Source organism: Felis catus, chromosome B3 (assembly GCF_018350175.1).
Source record: "Felis catus isolate Fca126 chromosome B3, F.catus_Fca126_mat1.0, whole genome shotgun sequence".
Classification (NCBI taxonomy): Eukaryota; Metazoa; Chordata; class Mammalia; order Carnivora; family Felidae; genus Felis; species Felis catus.
The window spans coordinates 33,232,408-33,255,989 of NC_058373.1; the positions used below are offsets into that span (position 1 = coordinate 33,232,408).

At 38.6% G+C, this 23,582-nt stretch overlaps 1 protein-coding gene across 4 annotated transcripts in view; it reads right to left on the reverse strand.

Moving 5' to 3' along the window:
- Window positions 1–22,821, reverse strand: part of BBS4 (Bardet-Biedl syndrome 4) — a 54,963-nt gene extending 32,142 nt beyond the window's left edge. Inside the window, exons 1-2 of one of the 4 annotated variants that reach the window (XM_045059053.1) lie at window positions 22,601–22,821; window positions 15,124–15,196 (exon numbers count right to left, since the gene is read on the reverse strand). In XM_045059053.1, the coding sequence (XP_044914988.1) occupies window positions 15,124–15,196; window positions 22,601–22,624 (97 nt within the window). In that variant the 5' untranslated portion in view covers window positions 22,625–22,821. Of the gene's footprint in view, window positions 1–15,123; window positions 15,197–22,161; window positions 22,427–22,600 lie in introns of those variants that run through there. The other 3 variants (XM_011282956.4, XM_045059052.1, XM_011282954.4) reach the window with 3 other exon arrangements.
- Window positions 22,822–23,582: the final 761 nt, after the last annotated feature.

A 23,582-nucleotide genomic window follows, 5' to 3' on the forward strand; every position in this document is an offset into this window, starting at 1 on the left:
CAATGCTGCCAAGGTTGAGAATATCTGAACTACAGGTTAATAAGACATCTAAAGACTTCACAGTGAAATGTGAAAGCTTTTTGTTCAAAATACTACTTTAATTTTTAATTTGCCAATTAAAGTTCATTAAATCTTAAGGTTGACATTTTTCCTGTTTTCTTTATACCTCCTTATATTTTCCAAATTTCTATGATGAAGTTATACTGATTTTCTCATCAGAAAACCATAAACTTATATTTTAAAATAGAAAACCAGGGTCCTTTCCTTTTTCTTTCATAGTCTATTTGCCTAAAAATAATTTTCCTTCAGGTGGGCTTTGTATATTCTTGCCACTTACATTTTATTCTTTATTGCTCTGTATCTGGAGTAGGAGTGAACAAAACTTGAGTTTACTGTACCATCTTTACTGGCAGCCCAATTTGACATCAGAATTCAAGAGAAATTACTGAGTAATATTAAACCAAGTTTTATACAAAACAATTTTCTGATATCCTATTCTTCACAATCATTTCTCAAACCTGTACAATGTAAAATGTGTGATTCAGATATTTACACTATATAAAATGTTTTTATCATAAAAGGCAAAGGAAAGTAGAAGAGAAGTAATCAATAGCAGCACTACAAGCAGAGAGTCAGAACAGACCCAAAGAGAAAAACAGAGACAGAGCAGATGATGACAGAAACAGAAGCAAGAAATCATAGCAGCTGATTTCTAAAAACACTGTTGGGGGGAGGAGTCTGACGGCTTCCTGTGCATTCGTATTTGCTCCTGTATCCATACACCACTTAACTTATCTGAGCGTCTGTGCTCTGCAACCAGCACTGATTACCCCTGGACTCCTCAAAATTCACTCCCTATCAGCTGATCAGATTAAACTAATCAATGGCAATCCTATCTCCCTTGTCCAAGACTGGCAGGCCTATCAATCTGATCCAATGAAAAGAGTATTCCTAAGAGGTTCTGGGGAAAGAAGGCCTTTCTTATTTTTAAAAGAGAACAATGGGAAGCCAGACCATATCTCTGGCATTGGGAAAATGGATCCGGAATGCCACTGGCAGCTTTAACTTCAGGAAAATACAGGCACTGCACAGCAGAGTGGAGAGGCAGAAAGAACTCAGGGCTTCATATGTCACTGAACTGCTTGACCAGCCCTAGAGCCCCTTCTAATTCTGGACTTCCTCTTACGTTAACCGAAAAAATTCCTTATTGTTTAAGCCACTGAGTTGGATTTTCTCTTATTTACTGCTAAAAGCAACTCAGGTAAAACAAGGTCTGAAAAAGATGAGCACATCCCTCTTACAATCCTGTTATTACATATTTCTTACTGCTATTATTTTGTGGACATCATAAAAATAATATGGAGAGATATGCTGTAGATACTCATGTTAATAGTAAAAATATGAATGGTAATTTTGTAAAGCAACTTGGCAGAATTATGAAAATTCTAAGTGTGCATACTTTTCCCAGATGGCCATTATACCAAATAGTGAAAAATTAAAAACAATTTAACTTTTTAATTTTTTTTAATGTTTATTTGTTCTTGAGAGAGAGACAGAGCGCGAGTGGGGGAGGGGCACAGAGAGAGACTGAGAGATACAGAATCTGAAGCAGGCTCCAGGCTCTGAGCAGTCAGCACAGAGCCCGACGTGGGGTTCGAACTCACAAACTGCGAGATCATGACCTGAGCTGAAGTCGGATGCTCAATCGACTGAGCCACCCAGGCGCCCCAGAAACAATTTAAATGCTATGAAAAGGAAAAGAAACTGTAATATATCTGTACTATGAACCAGTATATTTAAGAATAATGAAGTGATCTTGACCTACTGACATGGAAAGCCCTGCAAGATATATCAACCTAGAAAAATACCTGATAGTTACCATTTATATAAAACACTTACACAACAGTAAACTGTATACTTATATTGCTATACACATATACACATACACTGTATAAAAGTCTAAATAAAGCACATTAACTGAAAATAATGATTACCACTGGACTGGATGGTGATTTAAGGAGTATTTAGCTTTCTTGAAGTTGTTCAAACTTTTTACATTAAGAATAGATTCAGGGCACCTGGGTGGTTCAGTCAGTTAGACATCCAACTCTTGATTTTGGCTCAAGTCATGATCTCACGGTTCATGAGTTTGAGTACCATATCAGAATCTGGCTTGAGATTCTCTCTCTCGTTCTCTCTCTACCCCTCCCCCAATCACACATGCTATCTCTCTCTCAAAATAATAAACCTTAAAAAATAAAAAAAACCTTAAATAAAATCTTGGGGGTACGTGGCTGGCTCAGTTGGCAGAGATGCAACTCCTGATTTGGGGGCCATGAGTTGAAGCCCCATGTTGAGTGTAGAGCTTCTTAAAAAAAAAAAAAAATCAAAATATTGAAACTTAGAAAAATTACATGCTCACCACAGAAGTTTTGAAAATATAGAAAGGAACAACAACAAAAAACCTCACATGTTCACATACTTACAGATAATCATGGTTATTAATTTACCATATTTCTTCCTAATCTTTTTATATGTGCATTTTAAGAAAGATATTTATCTACAGACAATTTTAAATCTTTTTTTTAATGTTTAGTTATTTTTGATAGACAGGGGGAGGGGGAGAGATCTGAAGCAGGCTCTGGACTGACAGCAGAGATCCCAATGCGGGGCTCAAATCCATGAACTCTGAGATCATGACCTGAGCCGAAGTCAGACACTTAACTAACTGAGCCACTAAGGAGCTCCTCAATGCTGCTTTTTAAAAATAAACATTAATTTAAATAGCTGGTTCGTATTTATTTGCATGAATAAATAATTACTTAGCTTTGTTTTATTGCTGAATGTGTAAGTTGTTTACAATAAATCACTGCTATAGTGTAATGAATACTTCTGTAATGAATATCTTTGCTTTATAAAAATCAAAAAATGTTGAGAATACTTTATTTGAACAGATTCTTAGAATACGAAGTACTAAGTTAAATAATATAAACTTTTATTTTTAAGTGTATGCATTTTGAGAGACAGAGAATGAGAGAGAGCTTGCACAAGCAGGGGAGGAGCAGAGAGAGAGCGAGAGACAGAATCCCAAGCAAGTTCTGCTCAGCACGAAGCCTAACAAGGAGCTCAGTCTCACAAAGGCAAGATCGTGACCTGAGCTGATATCAACAGTCAGACATTCAACTGACTGAGCCACCCAGGCGCCCCTGAGCTTTTAAAGCTCCTGATATTTACTGACAAACTTTTACTCAAAAGCATTTGTGTCAATTCATACTTGCATATTTCTCTGCATACAAGAGTGCCCAGATGATTTTTAAGTATAAATAACTTACTCATCACTCTAGTTCTCTAAACCCTACAGAGGAAAAAGAGGATGATACCTAGCTAAAACTTTACCTCCAAAATTAAATCAATACCAGATTCTTGATTCCTTTAAATCTGTCTTCCTTTTCAGACTAAAGACAGAGAAAAGAATGTTGAAAAAGTCTTGACTTTTTTTAAACTAAGTGCTGCTGAATAAGGTTCTCTGAATCAAATTTTTGAATAAAATCCTGAAATAACTGAAGCAAACATCTCTTAAAGGAAAAAAAAAAAAGATAAGAATCAATCACTATTAAAACAGGCTTAACTTCAGGGCACCTGGGGGGCTCAGTTGGTTGAGAGTCCAACCTGATTATGCTCAGGTCATAATCTCACAGTTCATGAGTTCAAGCCCCACAGGAGCCCTGCTGCTGTCAGCCTGTCAGCACAGACCCCACATAGGATCGTCTGTCCCCCTCTCTCTCTGCCCCTCCCCTGCTTATGCGCTCGTGTTCTCTCTCTCAAAAAATAAACAAAACATTTAAAAAATATTTATAGGGGCACTTGAGTGGCTCAGTTGGTTAAGCAGTGTACTCTTCATTTCAGCTCAGGTCATGATCTTGCAGTTCATGAGATCAAGCCCTGCGTTGGGCTCTGTGCTGACAGTGCAAGAAGCCTACCTCTGATTCTCGCTCTCTGCCCCTCCCCACTGACACTTGCTCTCTCTCAAACTTAAAAAAAAAGTTCTTAAAAAAAAATAACACAAAATTTATAAAATAGGCCTAACCTCAACAAAGAAAGACAATCCAATGTAGAAATGGGCAGAGCATTTGAATAGACAGTTCTACAAAGAACATGTACAAATGACTAGTAAGAACATGAAAAGAGATGGCCAACAGCCCTCATCATTACAGAAATAGAAATCACAACTACAATGAGATACTACTTCATACCCACTAGGATAGCTATTTTTAAAAGAATAAAAAAGCAACAGCAGAAAATAACGGTGTTAGCAAGAATGTGGAGAAACCGGAGCCTCTGCATATGCAGCTGCTATAGAAGACAGTGTGGCATTTCCTCAAAAAACTAAACATAGAATTACCATATGATGCAGTAATTCCATTCCTAGATATATATGCAAAAGGAACGAAAGCAGGGACTCAAACAGAAATTTGTGCCCAATGTGCATTACGGCATTATTCACAAAGGCCAAAAGTTGGAAATGACCTGTGTCCATTAACAGAAAGAATGGATAAACAAAACGTGAGATACATATACAATGGCATGTTATTCAGTCTTAAAAAAATAATGAAATTCTGGGGGTGCCTGGGTAGCTCAGTCGGTTGAGCATCTAACTTCAGCTCAGGTCATGATCTCACATCTCCTGAGTTCGAGCCCCACATCAGACTCTGTGCTGACAGCTCAGAGCCTGGAGCCCGCTTCAGATTCTGTGTCTCCCTCTCTCTCTACCCCTCCCCCACTCAGTCTCTCAAAATAAACATTAAAAAAAATTTTTTTAATAATGAAATTCTGTATAACATGTTATAGCATAGATGAACCTTTAAAACATTAGGCTAAACGTAGTAAGCTAGACACAAAAGGACAAATATTGTATGATTCTGAGCATATAAAATATCTAGAATACACAAATTACATTGGGATAGAAAGTAGAAGAGAAGTTACTAGGGACTGGTAGGGGAAAGGAGCAATTATCGCTTAATGAGTACAGAGTTTCTGTTTGGGGTGACGAAAGTTTTGGAGATAGTCGTGATGGTTGCACATTGTAAATGTAATTAATGCCACTGGATTGTACATTTAAAAATAGACCTGGCCAGCCAGATGCCCCTGAATTGTATACTTTAACTGAGTGAACTGTATAGTTAAAAAAATAAAAGAGGCCAATTATATGTGAATGAAAATAAACAATCTGTTATATGCTTGTGGAGTTTTTTTGGAAATGTCATCTCCCATGAGAACTCCTTCCCCCCCCCCCCACCCACCACCACATCCCGAATTCATTTATTCTTTCAGTAAAGATATGTCAGATATTATAATGGATGCCAGAGATTAAATAAACAAGATTTAATCCCTGCCCTCAAGATGTTCTCAGTCTTGGTGGCTCAGTCAGTTAAGCGTCCGACTTCAGCTCAGGTCACAATCTCATGGTTTGTGGGTTCCAGCCCCCCATTGGGCTCTGTGCTGACAAGTCAGAGCCTGGAGCCTGTGTCAGATTCTGTGTCTCCCTCTCTCTCTGCCCCTCTCCTGCTCATACTTTCTCTCTCAAAAATAAATAAAAAAAACAACAAAAAAAAAAAGTTTTGTCTTGTAAGGAAAACAAAGAAGCAACCAGAAGAGGGAGCATCTGGATGGCTCAGTTGGTTAAGAGTCTGAATTCGGCTCGGGTCATAATCTCATAGTTTATGAGTTCAAGCCCTGTGCTGGGCTCTGCGTGAGCCTGGAGCTTGCTTCAGAGTCTGTGTCTCCCTCTCTCTCTTCCCCCTCCCCCACTTGTGCTCTTTCAAAAATAAATAAGCAAACAAACAAAAAAGAAGCAACCAAAAGAGCCATAAGGAAGGGTCTGCACAGCCATAAACCCAGGACACACCTTTGACTCCCCATGTAATCAAAACACCCTATCAATAAGTTATCTCCCAGCCACTCTTCCTCTGTGCCTGGCGGACACTGAACATCCACTATCCAGGACTCATTCAAAGCCCCCCCATCCTCTGAGTGCCATCCTTGACTCTCCTGACCCAATGAAAGTCTGTGATAGTATCCTGGGTTTCCTTTTTTAATTCCAGTTGGTTAACATACAGTGTTATGTTAGTTTCAGGTGAACAATATAGTGATTCAACAACGCCATACATCACCTGGGTACTCATCACAACACAGGCATTCCTAATCCCCATCACCTATTTAACCCATCCCCCAACCACCTCCCCTCAGGTAACCATCTGTTTGTTCTGTGTACTTAAGAGTTTCTTTCTTGGTTTGTCTCTTTCTCTTTTTGCTTTCTTCATTTGTTTTGTTTCTTAAATTCCATGAGTGAAATCATATGGTATTTTTCTTTCTCTGACTTATTTCACTTAGCATTATGCTCTCTGACTCCATCCATGTTGTTGTAAATGGCAGGATTTCATTCTTTTCTGTAGCTGAATAATATTCCATTGCATATACATATCACATCTTTATCCATTCATAAATCGATGGATACTTGGGCTGCTTCCATATCATGGTTATTATAAATATTGCTGCTATAAACATAGGGGTACATGCATCCCTTTGAATTCGTGTTTTTGTATTCCTTGGGTAAATACTGGGTTTCTCTTTTATAACAACTCTCAATGCTTGAGATTTACTTGTCCAACATCTACCTTCCTACTGGATGGTAACTACCTTGTCTCTTGTTTACTGCTATGTCCCTAGCACCCTCGTTCTGGGCCTGATATAAAGCACACAGAGGGGCTCTCTCATGTTCTTTTTTCAGCTGATCTGGGGCAGGCTGGGGGTGAGGTGACAACTGACATTCTGCAGTGACAAGGTATGGATGGTTGACAGGCTGATGATATGAGGAATCTGCTCATCTGCTGGGGGACATCTGCCACATGTGATATTCGGTGATACTCTGTTCTTTCTCCCAGTGCTGGTCACAGCCTTCTGTGTTCAGTGACCTGACAGTGAGTTGCTACCCACAATTTGAAAAAATATAATTAGGAGGATTCATGATGAGAAGAAAAGAGGGTCCAAAATAGAGCCCTGTGAGATTAAGGTTCAAGTAGAGGAGGTGGTGCCTACAAAGATAGAAAGGATCCAGTGGAGAAAGGAAAGGTGGAGAGGACCTAGAGGCCAGGGGGAGCTCTTGTTAACATTTGTGAGATGAACACAGCAGCTCTAAGAATCACATCCTGACCAGGTAATGTTCAGATCCAGGAAGTGGCAGGTCTCCACCTTGGGCTGCTTCATCAGAGTGAGAAAGCTCTTTCTCCATGGGAACTCCTTTTAAAAAACTTAGTTTAAATACATTCAAGGCTGGAGAAAAGCTGAAAAAAAAAACCTGGAAAGAATTCCTACAAAACCTTCACCCAGAGTCCCCAAATATGAAGATTCTACCCCAGTTTATCATTCTATATATTTGTTCTGAAATATTTTTCAGAAAGTTTCAGACATGAGGGACACCTGGGTGGCTCAGTTGATTAAGCATTCAACTCTTGATTTTGGCTCAGGTCATGGTCCCAGGGTCATGGGATCGAGCCCTGTGTCACACTCCACGCTCAGTGCAGAGATTTTCTTTCCCTTTCTCTCCCTTTGCCCTCTCCCCCACTCACACACACTCTCTCTCTTTCTCTAAAATTAAAAAAAAAGCAAAAAGCAAAAAAAATCTAAAAAAAGAAAGTTGCAGGCATGATACCCCTTTACTCCTCAGTAAAATGATCAAAACTAACATCGATATAATACCATTATCTACCTTACCATCCTATTCAAATTTTAACAAATGTCTTAATAACTTCCTTCATAGCAAGAGTCTTTCATTTTAAAACGTATAAAATTTTTTATTTAAGAGAATTTTTTTTAATGTTTATTCATTTTTGAGAGACAGAGACAAAGCATGAGCGGGCAGAGAGAGAGGGAGACAAAGAATCCAAAGCAGGCTCCAGGCTCTGAACTGTCAGCACAGAGCCTGACGTGGGGCTCCAACCCACTGACTGCAAGATCATGATCTGAGCTGAAGTCAGACACTCAACCGACTAAGCCACCCACATGCCCCACGGTTTATCACATTTTTAATATGCCCAAAGGTCGGGGCGCCTGGGTGGCTCGGTTGGTTAAGCATCCGACTTCAGCTCAGGTCATGATCTCACATTCCGTGAGTTCGAACCCTGCATCAGGCTCTGTGCTGACAGCTCAGAGGCTGGAGCCTGCTTCGGATTCTGTGTCTCCCCCACTCTCTGCCCTGCTCATGCTCTGTCTCTCTCTGTCTCAAACATAAATAAAAACATTAAAAAAAATATGCCCAAAGGTCATCCTTATATTGTGTGTGTGTGTATATAAACTGTGATTATGTTTTATCAATTTTTCCATTAAGTGTTTGGTCTTTTATCCCCCACACCAAGTTTGAAGAGTTCTTGGGGCACCTGGGTGCCTCAGTTGGTTAAGCGTCCGACTTCGGCTCAGGTCACGATCTCACAGTTTGTGGGTTCAAGCCCCACATCAGGCTCTGTGGTGACCGCTTGCTCAGAGCCCTTCAAATTCTGTGTCTCCTTCTCTCTCTGCCCCCACCCCCCGCTCACGCTTTGTCTGTTTCTCAAAAATAAATAAACGTAAAAAAAATTTTTAAAAAAAAGAGTTCTTTATATATTAGGGATATTAGCCATCTATGTGATATATGTTGCAAATATATTCACCCGGTATATTATTTCTCTTTATCTTTCTTTATTGTGCCTTTTGCCATGCAAAAAAAAAAAATTTGTGAGTTAATATTTTTATGAGGTAATATTTATCAATTTTTATTGCCTCTGGCAATATCTTCTTTTAGCACTTACATGGTTATGTATTTTACATTTAGATTAGATCTCTGACCCATTCGAAGTTTATTCTTGTGTATGATGTGAAGTATAAATCTAATTTTTTTCTTTATCAAAATGGTTATCCAGTTGTCCCAGAACCGTTTATTTAAAAAGCACATCTTGGGGCGCCTGGGTGGCGCAGTCGGTTAAGCGTCCGACTTCAGCCAGGTCACGATCTCCCGGTCCGTGAGTTCGAGCCCCGCGTCAGGCTCTGGGCTGATGGCTCGGAGCCTGGAGCCTGTTTCCGATTCTGTGTCTCCCTCTCTCTCTGCCCCTCCCCCCTTCATGCTCTGTCTCTCTCTGTCCCAAAAATAAATTAAAAAACGTGGAAAAAAAAATTAAAAAAAAAAAAAAAAGCACATCTTTACTCCAGTAATTTGAGACACCATATATTTTATCATATACTAAATTGACAAATGTATTTGAGTCTCTTTCCGGACTTTCTCTGTTCTTTCCATTGGTTTCACTTCTAATCGTGTACAAGTACTGTACTGTTTTAATTATAGAGGTTTCACAGTATTTTTAATATTTATTTTATTTTATTTTATTTTTTTAAATTTACATCCAAAGCAGTTACCATATAGTGCAACAATGATTTCAGGAGTAGATTCCTTAGTGCCCCTTACCCATTTAGCCCATCCCCCCTCCTACAACCACTCTAGTAACCCTGTTTGTTCTCCATATTCATGAGTCTCTTCTGTTTTGTCCCCCTCCCTGTTTTTAGATTATTTTTGTTTCCCTTTCCTTATGTTCATCTGTTTTGTCTCTTAAAGTCCTCATATGAGTGAAGTCATATGATTTTTGTCTTTCTCTGACTCACTAATTTCACTTAGCATAATACCCTCCAGTTCCATCCATGTAGTTGCAAATGGCAAAATTTCATTCTTTTTGATAGCCGAGTAATACTCCATTGTATATATATACCACATTTTCTTTATCCATTCATCCATCAATGGACATTTGGGCTCTTTCCATACTTTGGATATTGTTGACAGTGCTGCTATAAACATGGGGGTGCATGTGTCCCTTCGAAACAGCACATCTGTATCCCATGGATAAATACCTAGTAGTGCAACTGCTGGGTTGTAGGGTAGTTCTATTTTTAGTTTTTTGAGGAACCTCCATACTGTTTTCCAGAGTGGCTGCACCAGCTCGCATTCCCAGTATTTTTAATATTTCTTAGGATAAATAGTGAACTTCAAAATTTGACAATTTAGATGAAGTGAAAAAAATTCCTTGAAAGACATAACCAGCAAAGCTCAATTAAGAAGAACTAGGTAACCTGTTTAGCTTTATCTCTATTGAAGAAATTGAATTTGTTGTTGAAAAAATTTCTACAAAGATAACTCCAGACCCAGGTGGCTTCACAGAAACATTCCAAAAAACATTTAAGGATGAAATTAGTCCATTCTCCAGAAACCCTTCCAGAAAATAAAAAAGGAGAGACTATTTCCCCAAATAATTTATGATGTATAAGAAACACTCATACTTTGTAGAAGGAAATACAAAATGGTTCAACTACTTTGGAAAACAGTTTGGCAATTTCTAATAAAACTAAACATATACTTATTAATACTACCCAGAAATGCCACTCCAAAGCACTTGATAAGTGAAATAAAAACATGTTTACACAAAACCCTCTAGGCAAATGTTTATAGCAGCTGTATTTGTTTTTTTGATTTTGGGGTTGTTTTTTTGTCCCCCCGCCCCACTCCTCACAGCTGTATCTCTATTAGCCAAAAACTCATAAGTCCTTCAATTGGTAAATGGATGAATAAACTACAGTATAAACATACAATTGAATACTACTCAATAAAAGAAATTCAGACACACGACAACATGGATAAATCTTAAAAACATTATACTAGGTGAAAAAAGCCATTCAAAAGGTTACATAATGTATGATTAATTTAAATGACATTCTGGAAGAGACAGAACTATAAGAAGAAAACAGTCAATGACTGCTAGCAATTGGAAGTAGAAGTTGGAATATTCACCAACATAGAACACATTCTTTACTACAAAGTCAAGGTGAATTTTTGAGGGTGATTAAGCTGTTCTACACCTTTTTTCCCCTTTTCTTTCTTCAAATGTTTATTTATTTAGAGAGAGCACAAGCAGGGGAGGAGAAAGAGAGAATCCCAAGCAGGCTCTGCACCATCAGCGCAGAACCCCATGTGGGGCTTGATCCCACAAAATATGAGATCATGACCTGAGCTGAAATCAAGAGTAGGATGTTAAACTGACTGAGCCACTCAGACACGCCTAGCTGTTCTATATCTTGATTGTGATGGTGGTGGTGGCTAATTTGACTGATTTCATTTATCAGAACTTTATACTTAATTTCATTTATCAGAACTTTATACTTAAATACAAGCTCTATTATCCTCAAAAACATTAGTCAAAGTTGACTTCAAAGAAAGAATATTATCAGGAATAAAAGAGGGACATTACATAATGATAAAAGAGTCATTTCACTCTTCTGAATGGAGTGAATTTTTAATAAATCCTAAATGTATACACATCCAACAACAGACCTTCAACAAAATATACAAAGTAAAGGTCTCGGACTAGAAAGAGACAAACCCATAATTACAGGTGCATAATTCAATATTTTTCTTCCATTACGAATATCAGTATCTTCTTTGTAAGGATATTAATATTTATATCAATAAGTACACAGAAGAACAATATTATCAAACTTGACCTGACATTTCTAGACTATTCCATCCAATAAGAGAATACACATTCTTTTCAAGGCACATGGAATATTCATCAACATAGACCACATTCTGGGCCTTAAACCAAACCATATAAAGTATGGTCTCTAACCATAATTAGAATTAAACTAGAAACCAGTAAGAAAAAAAAATCTGGAAAAATCCTCAAATATCTGGAAATTAATCAATACCTTTCTTAATTGTGCATGGGAAAGGAGAACACAAAGAAAATCTGAAAATATTTAGAATTGTATAAAAGTTAAAATATGACATTTGAAATGTGTGTATGAACCAGTTAAACACTGCTTAGAGGGAAATGTAAAGTACTAAATGCTTCTAACAGAAAAGAAGAAAAATCTCAAATGGATGATCTAAGTTTCTACCTTAAGAAACTGCAAAAAGAAACAAGAAACTTCAAATTAAACACAGTATTAGAGAAGAGCAGAAATCAACAAAATTGAAACAGAAAAGTAATAGAGAAGAGAAAATACAATCAAAATCTGGTTTTTTGAAAAGATAATAAAATGGATAAGTTTCTAGTCAACCTGATCAAGAAAAAAAGATATTGAAAAAAATCAATAAAATAGATAAATTTCTAGCCAAACTGAACAAGAAAAAAATGATAGACATAAATCAGCAAAATCAGGAACAGAGGGAATAGCACTACATATTCTACAGACATTAAAAGGAAACTATAGAAGTATTATGACTTTTATGCCAATAAATTTGATAACTGAGATGAAATGGATAAATTTCTTTGAAAGAAAAACAATACCTAAAACTCCCTAAAGAAGTATGTATAGCCTGAATAGCCCAGATCTGTTAAAGAAATTGAGTTTGTAGTTAAAAATCTTCCAACAAAGAAAAACCCAGACCTAGATTACTTCACTGTCACAATCTAGCAAACATTTAAGAAAGACATAACACCAATTCTATACAAAATCTCCAGGAAATAGAAGAGGGAAGAGTCCCAACTTGTTTTGAGACCAGCACAACCCTGATACCAAAAAACAAAACAAAACAAAAACCTATAGATCAACATCCTCATGAACAAAAGTAAAAATTCTTTTATTTTTTTTTTGTAAAAATTTTTTAAATATTTATTTGCTTTTGAGAGAGAGAGACAGAGTGCAAGTGGAGGAGGGGTAGAGAGAGGGAGGCACAGAATCCAAAGCAGGCTCCAGGCTCCGAGCTGTCAACACAAAGCCCGACGCAGAGCTTGAACTCAAAAACTGAGATCATGACCTGAGCTGAAGTCGGACACTTAACTGACTGAGCCACCCAGGCGCCCCCAAATGTAAAACCTCGTAACAAAAACTAGCAAGTTGAATCCAGCAACATAAAAAGGTTAATACATCATAACCATGTGGGGTCTATCCCAGGAATTCAAAGGTTGGTAACAACATGCCAAAATTCATTGATGGAATTCACCGTATTGACAAAATAAAATTTGGGGTTGTGGAAGCTGGAAATTAAGGGCAGGTTAAGAGGTTATACCCTTAATATTATTTTAGGTCCCTGTGTCACCACTTTGCACAACTCCAAAGGTATCATTTATATTGTAGTCATTGTATTCTACATGAATGATACTCCTGAAATTGTAAAATATAGTAGTATTGCAAATGTGTAAAATAGTTGCCCAAAAGGCAATGCGACTTTGAGCTGGACTAAAAGAAATAAAAGATCTAGGTGAAGAGATTTTTATTTTCCAGATGTTTCACTTGGCCCTGTTCACACCTGATATATTCTATTTAGTCCTGAACTTCATATTTCCAAGGGGTCAATGAATTTCACCAGAGAACAAAAGCAATAATGGAAAAAGAGTTCTAGATATTTCACATAAAAAGAGTTGAAGAAACTGGAATGCATATACTATATTTCAATAATTTGCTTATATTCAGGGCGCCTGGGTGGCTCAGTCGGTTAAGCATCTGACGTTGGCTCAGGTCATGATCTTGCAGTTCATGGGTTCAAGCCCCACAACGGGCTCGGTGCTGACAGCAGGTGGAGCCTGCTTCGGATTCTGTGTCTCCCTGTCTCTTTCAGTCCCTCCCTGCTCGTGCTTTGAGTCTCTCAAAAAAAAATAAACATTAAAAAAAAATTTTTTAATAATTTGCTTATATTCTATATGCCCTGAAGACTGTCAATTCCTAAGGGCAGAATCTATGCCCTGTCTATCTTTGTATCCCAGATACCTATCACTGGTCCTGGAACTGAGTAAGTACTCATCTATGAGGCGTTCAAGAACAGGAAAAACTAAACTTTAGTAATAGGAACCAGAAAGTGGGGAGAAAGGATTGCAAGGGGCCCTATAGCACTGTCAAATGTGACACTCTGCCCCATAGTTATCAACTCATTAACCTGAATTGGTTATGTGCCAATTTTTGATTGGTATATACTAATTACAGCTCTCCTGGACTGGAAGTCAGTCAAACCATGGAATTTGACTCTGGAGGAAGCATGGAAAGAACACTGGAGAGACCATCACAATACCTACTAGCCCCACCTAACGAGCCAAATCACCCCTGCGATTAATCAAAGTGACAGACATCACAGCAATATGATTCTCATGTCCAGAAATGATGTAAAAAAATTAGCAACTATGTTAGATATTAGAATAAACACCTAAATTTCACAAATAATCTAAATTACAGATGTACTGCCCTTTCAATGAAAGATGTATCCCTGAAAAACTCTTTGAAAACCAATTCTGAAGGCAATCACATTTTCCAACAATTTATAATTTCAAAGAGGAACAGAAATGCCCCAAGTAAACTAAACAATATTGTGGTAAAATGAACTGTAAAATTCTTAGCAGACAAAAGGAAAACACTTTTTGCAAAAGGATGTATTGCCTGGTAACCATAACTCATAATGCAGATAAGAACTATACCCATGACCCTGGGAAAGTCATGTCCCTTCCACTCAGCCTTGGTTTCCTCATCTAGAAAATAATAAACAAATGAGTAAATAATAAAATAGATGGTCTCTTCCGCTAAATAAAAAGACTGGGTATTTTCTAATGCCTGATGAGTTTGTTAGGCATTAGATATGTTTATTAAACATGAGAGAATATCCAATATAGTCAACTACAATCTGATGCAAACCTTCCTAAGACTGTAAGTTAATATATAAAGGAATTCTGTTCCTCTAAATAAAATATAACATATCTCTATCAGATTTTTAAATGTAGCTCTTTACAGTATATATACCCTTACTTCATCTTCATAGACTCAATTTTTATAAAACCTCATACTTATTGAACATATACATGAGATTATGTGAGGCCTGATAGGTACTCTGGGAACTTGAGAGTGGTTTTTCCACAAGCAGAAAATTAATACACACTTACATAATAATAAGGCACCATTTAACACATTTTACAGGCAAAATCAATCCCATAATATCTAACAACTCCATAAAATAAAAGCTATATATGGCATAATAGTTAAGACTATTACTGCTTTCCCCCAAAACTCATTTTTAAAAGCTCTAAGCATATAGAAGAATCAATAGAAAATCTGTGCAAATATACACACACAGTGAAACTGCACACCAACCTTTTTTCAGTCGAGGTTTCTGAGATTCAGCAGATGCAGGAAGCTGAGTTCTCTGAAAAGAAATAAATCTATGTTAAAGCACCACCATAAACCTTGCTAACTTAAAAAAGCATTCAAATAACCATTATCAGTAGCTCTCCAATCATGCAATTAATCCCTTGACTACATACAGGTACAAAGAATTTTTAACGCAGTTTAAAAAACAAATGTCAAGTCATAACTTTTGCTATCCAAACTATTAATAACACATATGCATATTTATAATGCATATTTAATGTGTGATGTATAATTATAATGCATAAAATGTGCACAAATAAATGTACTAAGCTCTGGACACTACACATTAGGATTATACTTAACATCATATAGCTTAGCAACCAAAACAAAATAGTAGTAACTTTGACAAAAGGAAGTTTATGCAGTTATCTATACAGAAATTGCCTAGCACCCGATTCTAGGAGGAAGGTTTTTTTTTTCTTTTTAAGCGACATTATTGAACATAATAAATACTGTCTTATACCATAACTTTGCAGAAAATATTCAGATGGATTTTTCTTCTATCCACCTCCTATCTTATATATGATATAGTAAGATATAAGCAAAAACAATGGCTGAGAAAATTTCCATAAGTAATGTTAGATACTAATCTTTAGATTCAGAATGCTCAACCAATCTTGACCAGGTTGAATGAAAATAAATCCACGTTTGTATACATCACAAGGACCTGCACTAGAGACAATAAGAAGTTCTTAAAAGCAACCAAAGGAAAAAAGTATCATGAGCTAACCTACACAGAAAGGACAATTAGATTGACAGCTGATGTCTCAACAATTAAAAATGGGAAATAATATCACATAAAGACATTATAAGAAAAATCACTCCCATGTTTCAGGTGCTAAGTAAAATGAATGTTAATCTAAATACAAGATCAGCAAACTATGGCCCACAGGGCAAACAAATCCAGCCCATTTTTATATGGCCCACAAACTAAGAATTTTTTTTACATTTTTAATAGTTTTTAAATTTTTTAATATTTTGTAACACCTGAAAATTACATAAAATTCAAATTCAAGTGTCTATAAGCAAAATTTTATCAGGATACAGCCACACACACGTTTATATATGGTCTACGGTTGCTTCCACACTATAAATGCATAACTGAGTTAACTTGTGACAGAGCCTCGCCCACAAGCCCAAAATATTTATTACTGGCCCTTTACAAAAACAGTTTGCCAACTCAGATCTAAACTCTTACACCTCAAAACTAATTTTGGGGGCTCCTGTTTGGCTCAGTCGGAAGAGCATGTGGCTCTGGATCTCGGGGTCATGAGTTTGAGCCCCATGTTGGGTGTAGAGATTACTAAATAAACTTAAAAAAAAAACCACAACTCTCAAGAACAATGGCAAATAAAGACTTACAGACAAATAAAATTTGAGAGTTTTAGACTCATTAAATAAACTTTAAGGGGTGCCTGGCTGGCTCAGTCGGTACAGCATGAGACTCTTGATCTTGGGGTTGTAAGTTTGAGCCCCATACTGGGTATAGAGATTACTTAAAAAAAACCAAAATTTAAAAAAAAATTATAATTTTAGGAAAAAGGAAAATAACCCCATAATGAAAAGGTGGAAGGAGCAAAGGAATTGGTAAAATACATAAGTATTCTAAACATCTACTGACTGAATAAACCAAACAAAAGTTTAATCTGTGAACAACAATATCATGAACTGGCAGAAGGCAATGGGTAATAAGGCATTTGATAATCCCTACATTATTCAGTTTTGAGTTTGAACTTTCAGTTAAATATGTATTAAAAAATGGGTACTCACTAAAGGAAGACTAAAGAATAGAGTATATAACCTACAAGTAACGAAATGAGAGAGACAAAAAGAAACTCAGCCAAAAAAAAACAAACAAAAGAAAATGAAGGGAAAAAATGAAATTCTCCAGTTAAATGATCAGGATGGATGTTTTTTAAAATCTTGATGAATGCTACTTCTATAAAGACACATCTAAAGCATAAAGGCAAAGAAGGGGCACTTGTTGGTTAGGCATCCAACTCACAGTTCGTGACTTCAAGCCCTGTGTCGGGCTCTACATTGACAGTGTGGAGCCTCTCTCTCTGCCCCTCCCCTGATCTCTCTCAAAATAAATAAACTTTAAAAAAAATTAAAAAATAAAACATAAAGGCAAAGAAAAAGCAAAAAGATACATTAGGAAAATAGAAACGAAAATAAAGCTAAAGTAGCAATATTAACATTAAACAAAACAGACTTCAAGAGAAAAAGTTTTAGGGGTGCCTGGGTGGTTCAGTTAGTTAAGTGTCCGACTCTTGACTTTGGCTCAGGTCATGATCTCGTGGTTGTGAGACCACACTGGGTCCACACTGGGTGTGGAGCCTGCTTGGGATTCTCTGTCTTCCTCTGTTCATCTCCCCCCCCCCCCCCCCCCCCCAGAAAAGAGGAAAAGAATTCGCAGGAAAATGAAAATGAATTAAAATAGATGGAAGACTAAAATGGACAAGGCAAGGGGTGCCTAGGTATTGCAGTGTTGGTTAAGCATTTGACTCTTGATCTCGGCTCAGTTCATGATCTCACGATTTGTGAGATCAATCCCCACATCGGGCTCTGCACTGATGGTGTGGAGCCTACTTGAGATTCTGTCTGTTCTTCTCTCTGCCCCTCTCCGGCTTGTGCTCTCTCTCAAAATAAATTAAAACAAACAAACTTAAAATGGACAAGGCAAATTTAAAAACCTTTAGGAAAAAACCTCTAGAAAAAATTATAGGATAGGGAAGGATTACTTCAATAAGATATAAAAGCACAACCCAATTGAGAAAAGATCTAAATATTCACTACATTAAAATTAAGAAATCCTGTTTCAAAAAGGAAGTGATAATAGAAAACTAAGAGAAGATATATGCAATACAAAACCAAAAAAAAAAAATGACAAAGGATTAACAGCCAGAAACTACAAATAACTACCAAAAATAAATACATAAATAAGAGTAAAAAAAAAAAAAAATGAGAAAAACAGTGAAGTAGAAAAACAAGTAAAACATTTGAAAGAGGCACTGCAGAGAAAAGGAAAAGAGACAACCAATGATGCTCCACCTCATTAACAATCAGGTAAATGTCAGTTAAAATCACATTACGAGGCACCTGTGTGGCTCAGTCAGCTAAGCATCTGACTTTGGCTCAGGTCATGATCTTACAGTTTGTGAGTTTGAGCCCCACATTGGGCTCTCTGCTGTCATGCAGAGCCTACTTCGGATTCTCTCTCTCTCTCTCTCTGCCCCTCTCCCACTCACGCTCTCCCTTTCTCTCAAAAATAAACAAACATTAAAATAAATAAACAGGGGCGCCTGGGTGGCTCAGTCGGTTAAGCAGCTGACTTCGGCTCAGGTCGTGATCTCGCGGTCCGTGAGTTCGAGCCCCGCGTCGGGCTCCGTGCTGACCGCTCAAAGCCTGGAGCCTGTTTCAGATTCTGTGTCTCCCTCTCTCTGACCAGCCCCCCCCCCCCCCCCCGGTTCATGCTCTCTCTCTGTCTCAAAAATAAATAAACGTTAAAAAAATTTTTTTTAAATAATGAATAAATAAATCCTTTAAATAAAATAAAACCACATTAAGATTTAATTTCATATCCACTATACTGACAGAATTTAAAGCTATAACAATATCAAGGATGTAAGCAACAGGAACTGATGGTAGAAGCATAAATTGTTATAACCACCTGCAAGTTTCCCACAAGTAATGAAGTTGAAGATGTCCAATATACAATGTACAATTGCAATGTACAATATAAATGAGCCTCAAAAGCACGCTAAGTGGGGGCGTCCTAGGTGGTTCAGTCAGTTAAGCATCCGACTTCAGCTCAGGTCATGATCTCACAACTCATGGGTTGAAGCCCCACATCAGGCTCTGGACAGACAGCTCACAGCCTGGAGCCTGCTTCAAATTCTGTGTCTCCCTCTCTCTCTCTGCCCCTCCCCTGCTTGTGTTCTCTTCCAAAACTAAATAAACTTAAAAAAAAAAAAACAAACATGCTAAGTGAAACTCAGATACATTAAGACTACATAGTGTGTGATTACATGAAATTGCAGAAAAGGCAAAACGTTGGAGACAGAAAGCAGATCAGCGGTCAGCTGGGGTGAAGAGTAGAAAGTGGTTGCAAATGGACACAAGGGAATTTTTTGGAGTGATGGAGGTCAGTGGATTGTGGTGACAGTTGTACAAGTATATAAATTTACCAAAATTGATCAAACTGTACACTTAAAATGGGTACATTTTATGGTATGTGTATTATACCTCAACAAAGCTTTTTTTTTTTTTCAACAAAGCTATGTTTACTTTTTGTTTTATTTTAAAGTTTATTTCTTTTGAGAGAGTGCTCGCTTCGGCAGCACATATACTAAAATTGGAACGATATTTCTTTTGAGAGAGAACATGCACGTGCAAGTAGGGGAGGGACAGAGAGAAGGAGAGAATCCCAAGCAGGCTCTGTGCTGTCCGTGCTCAATCCCACTAACAGTGAGATCATGACCTGAGCAGAAATCAAGAGTTGGAGGCTCAACTGACTGAGCCACCGAGGCACCCCTAATCTTAAATAAAATACAAATGCCAGTCCCCAGTTTTCCTAAGGAACTAGTAATAATCTTTGGTAGTTTAGGTAGCATATTCGAAATTCTGTGTGTCCCACACTGGCCTAGTTTTACTCCATTTTAGTGGGATGTCTCCTGGCCTCAAGGCCTTTACAACAGCATTCTTAGATTTTTACTTATGCATTTGTTCAAACTTCTGTTAAGTCTTTCAGTCTTCTCTCCCTCACATCTATACATCTGTGTCTACAGATCTATGTAGTTTTTCTTTGTGTCACAAAATTAAGATCACACACTATACACCTGTTAAAAAAAGAAAAAGGCCCCAAATGGAGTTGTTTACATTAAGTCCCATGTCAACAACCCAAGACTTAATTATTCTTTCTGCCTCTCCCAGGAACAGAATCCTAAACCAGTCAATCAGAAATTGCCCAATCAGTACTGGTGAGGTAATATGCCTGATAGACAACCCCCCCCCCCGCCGCCCCCGCCATCACCTAAAGGAAAGTGATCTTGCAATAACCAACCTCCTTGTCTAGTATAACCTCCTTATTCCCACTCCTTTCTACCTATGAAAACCTTTCATTTTGTACAGCTCTTCGGAGTTCCTGTCTGCTAGAACGAATGCCGCCTGATTCATGAATCATTGAATAAAGCCAATAGGAGGACCTTTGAAGTCTACTCAGTTAAATTTTGTTAACACTGCACTCCACATCTAGCTTTTGAAAAATGTATAGCATCCATGTCAACATATATAGTTCTTTTTTTAAGTTTTATTTATTTAAGTAATCTCTACACCCAACATGGGACTCAAACTCGGGACCCCGAGATCAAGATCTCATGGTTTGTGAGATTTGGAGCCCTTAACCAGGCTCCAAGCTGACAGCACAGAGCCTGCTTGGGATTCTCTCTCTCCCTCTTTCTCTCCGTCCCTCCCCCACTCACACTCTCTCTCAAAAATAAATAAATAAACTTTAAAAAAAAAAAAAAGAGCTGCACTCTCCTTTGAGTCAGCCAGGCACCCTTATGGTTCTGACACTTTTTAATGCCTGCATAATATTCCTCAGGGGGCTGGGTGGCTCAGTCGGTTAAGCCTTGGATTCCTGGTTTCAACTTAGGTCATTATCTCGCTGTTCCTCAGATGGAGCCCTACGTTGGGCTCCTCACTGATGGTGCAGAGCCTGCTTGGGATTCTCTCTCTGCCCTCCCCCACTTGCACACTCACGCTCTGTCTCTCAAAATAAATAAACTTTAAAAACGTATATGCCTCAGAATGGAAGTATCAGAAGTCATCTATTACCCTATTAATGGGCATTCACCTTGTTTTCAGTATTTTGCCACTGTAAACAATACTGCAATGAATACCCTTACAGTTTATGCTTATGTTTTGCTTTTATTTCAATGGGTTACAGGTCTGTTGACTGAGTGAATGAGACTGTTGGGCCCTTTTAATTTTATTACAACATATCAGATCACTTCCAAAAAGGCCAGAAATTCAAATTTCCATGCAGTGGTAACATGAAAAGATGAAATTAGTACAAATATAACACTGCTAGCAATAAACTTGACAATAATGAAAATAATCAGTTAACTTCAGGCTCAAGTGCTACAGTCATGTTGAAACAGCCATTCTCTTTAAAACACTAATCGACTCTAAAATTCTAAATTCTAAAATCACAGAAATCAAGTTCATACTCTGTTTATGAACACCAATCTCTCTGCCTGCAACGAACACTGGAGAATAAACTCTATTTGTAGCAGTGTCGTGTGTCGTGTTACCATTATGCCTTACATTTAAGATTATGTAGGTGAAGTATTTCCTTTAATGTTTCTAATATCTAAAACCTAGTAACACTAATCATGCTATTGAATTTTTTTTCTTTTTAACTTGAGGCTTAACAAGTCTTTGCCTTGGGCCTCCTTCTCTGTACTGAGTTGTACCACTGCACTAAAAATAATTTGACTTCTCTAGAAATGAAAACAGAAAACAAGTCCCCCTGACAGACAACATTGGTCTTGCTCTTCAAAAGCCAAAACCAAATCGTAAAACATTCAGCCAAAACCTGCTGTGTTTGTCTCCCACGTTTTGTCTCCCATGTCTCCCAGAGCGTTTTTCAAAGGGCAGTAAATTCCAAAATAAATAAATAAAGTCATTCTAACAAATGCGAGGACCATGCTTTGAAACCCAACGCTAAAACAAAGTAGACAAGGTTTCACGCTAACTTTACAGAAATCAGATCCAATTATAAATATATACACCTCACAAACAACTACCACTGGGTGATCCCGCATTCATCTGGGTTACTTTGTAAGAGCAGCTCTGCGGAGTTTAATCAATGCCTTAACTCAAGCCTCAGCTGAATCCCCAAACAGCACTATTCCTAAACTTAATCACAACAGAGAAAACATGGTCCCGACCCACCGGCAGAAGGCAGTGACGCCGAAAGCTTCGAAGCTTGGTCATATTCAATCCCTAATCCAAGGGATTAACAAAATTGTCTCTGCACAAATGGTAGTGCTTCCTTTCCAAACCTCGTGAGACAGAGAAGATGGGACTAGCAAAAGAGCCATTTCTGATGAATATCTCCCTTCTCCGTCCGGCGCACCCCAAGAAGGACTACAATCCTAGCCCAGGCCCAGCACTGCAAAGAATTCAGCCTTGTCCCAGGAGGACCAGCTCCCTTGAGGGAGTCGGTATCGCCCCGCGCACCCCGAGCAGCTCCAGAGCCGGCTCCGCACTTCCCCAGGGGCAGCTGCGTGGGACACGGGTCGCCCGCAAGCCTAACTCGCCACTCTGCTCCGCCCGTCCCGGCCCTGCCCCGCCTAGCGGCCGGGACCCTAAGGAGAATCTCTACGCTCACCGTCGCGAGTCTCTCCTCAGCCATCTTGGCTCCGCCCACCACTTCCCGGCCGGAAATTGGCCGTCTCCCAGACAACCAGGCAAACGGAAATGGTAGGAGGGGCCTGAGCGGGGAAGGAAATAGATCCGGGGGCTGAACGTCTCGTTTGAGAGGGTTTTCGGGGAACCTGGAAAGGGTTGGGTCCCGCTCCACCGAAGTGGCGGTGATGGACCCGGTGAAGGAATGCCTAGGCAGTTCTCTTCATCCGGGGCAACCCCATCACCACTCCCACGCCGTTGTCTTGGAAACTGCTGGAGAAACCCAGGGCAACCCCATCACCACTCCCACGCCGTTGTCTTGGAAACTGCTGGAGAAACCCGGGGCCTCGCTGGCTGGAACTGCCGGACACAGCTGGGAAGGCCGCGCAGTCCTCCCGGCGCCTAGCCCTGCCCAGTACCGACGCCACTTTGCGTTTATTTCAAGCCTTCCGGGAATTCCGGTCCCCAAACACTAGGGCAGAGAGCCCCATTCTAGACATTCATAAAAATCTCCTTTCTTAGCTGTCACTGTCCAACTGAGGTATTCGCCTCATCAGGCTCCCCCTCTTGTTTACGCCAGAATTTGCAAACCCGCTGCCGGTAGGCTGTGTTGGAGCAAGTCTTGTTTTGATGGGAAATAATTTTTTTAAAAAGGAGATTTCGCAGGAAAGCCAGAAACCCGGCCTCGGGGGCATATAAACATCCGACAATGGGCTTCCATTCCTAAATGGCAATAAAACGGATCTGAAAAACGATGCAACTGAAGATAGGTTCGCCATGTTGCCACAGTCCATGTCCTGGCACACTTCAGCCGTTTGACATTACCCATCTGGCCCCTGGTATGGTGAACTAAATGATTAGTCTTTCTTGTGAGTGATCGTGGAAATAGGTGTGGGCTTTGGAGTCAAACATAGCTGTGAACTTGACTACTGCCTGACATGAGCCAATCATTTTGGGTTCCATTC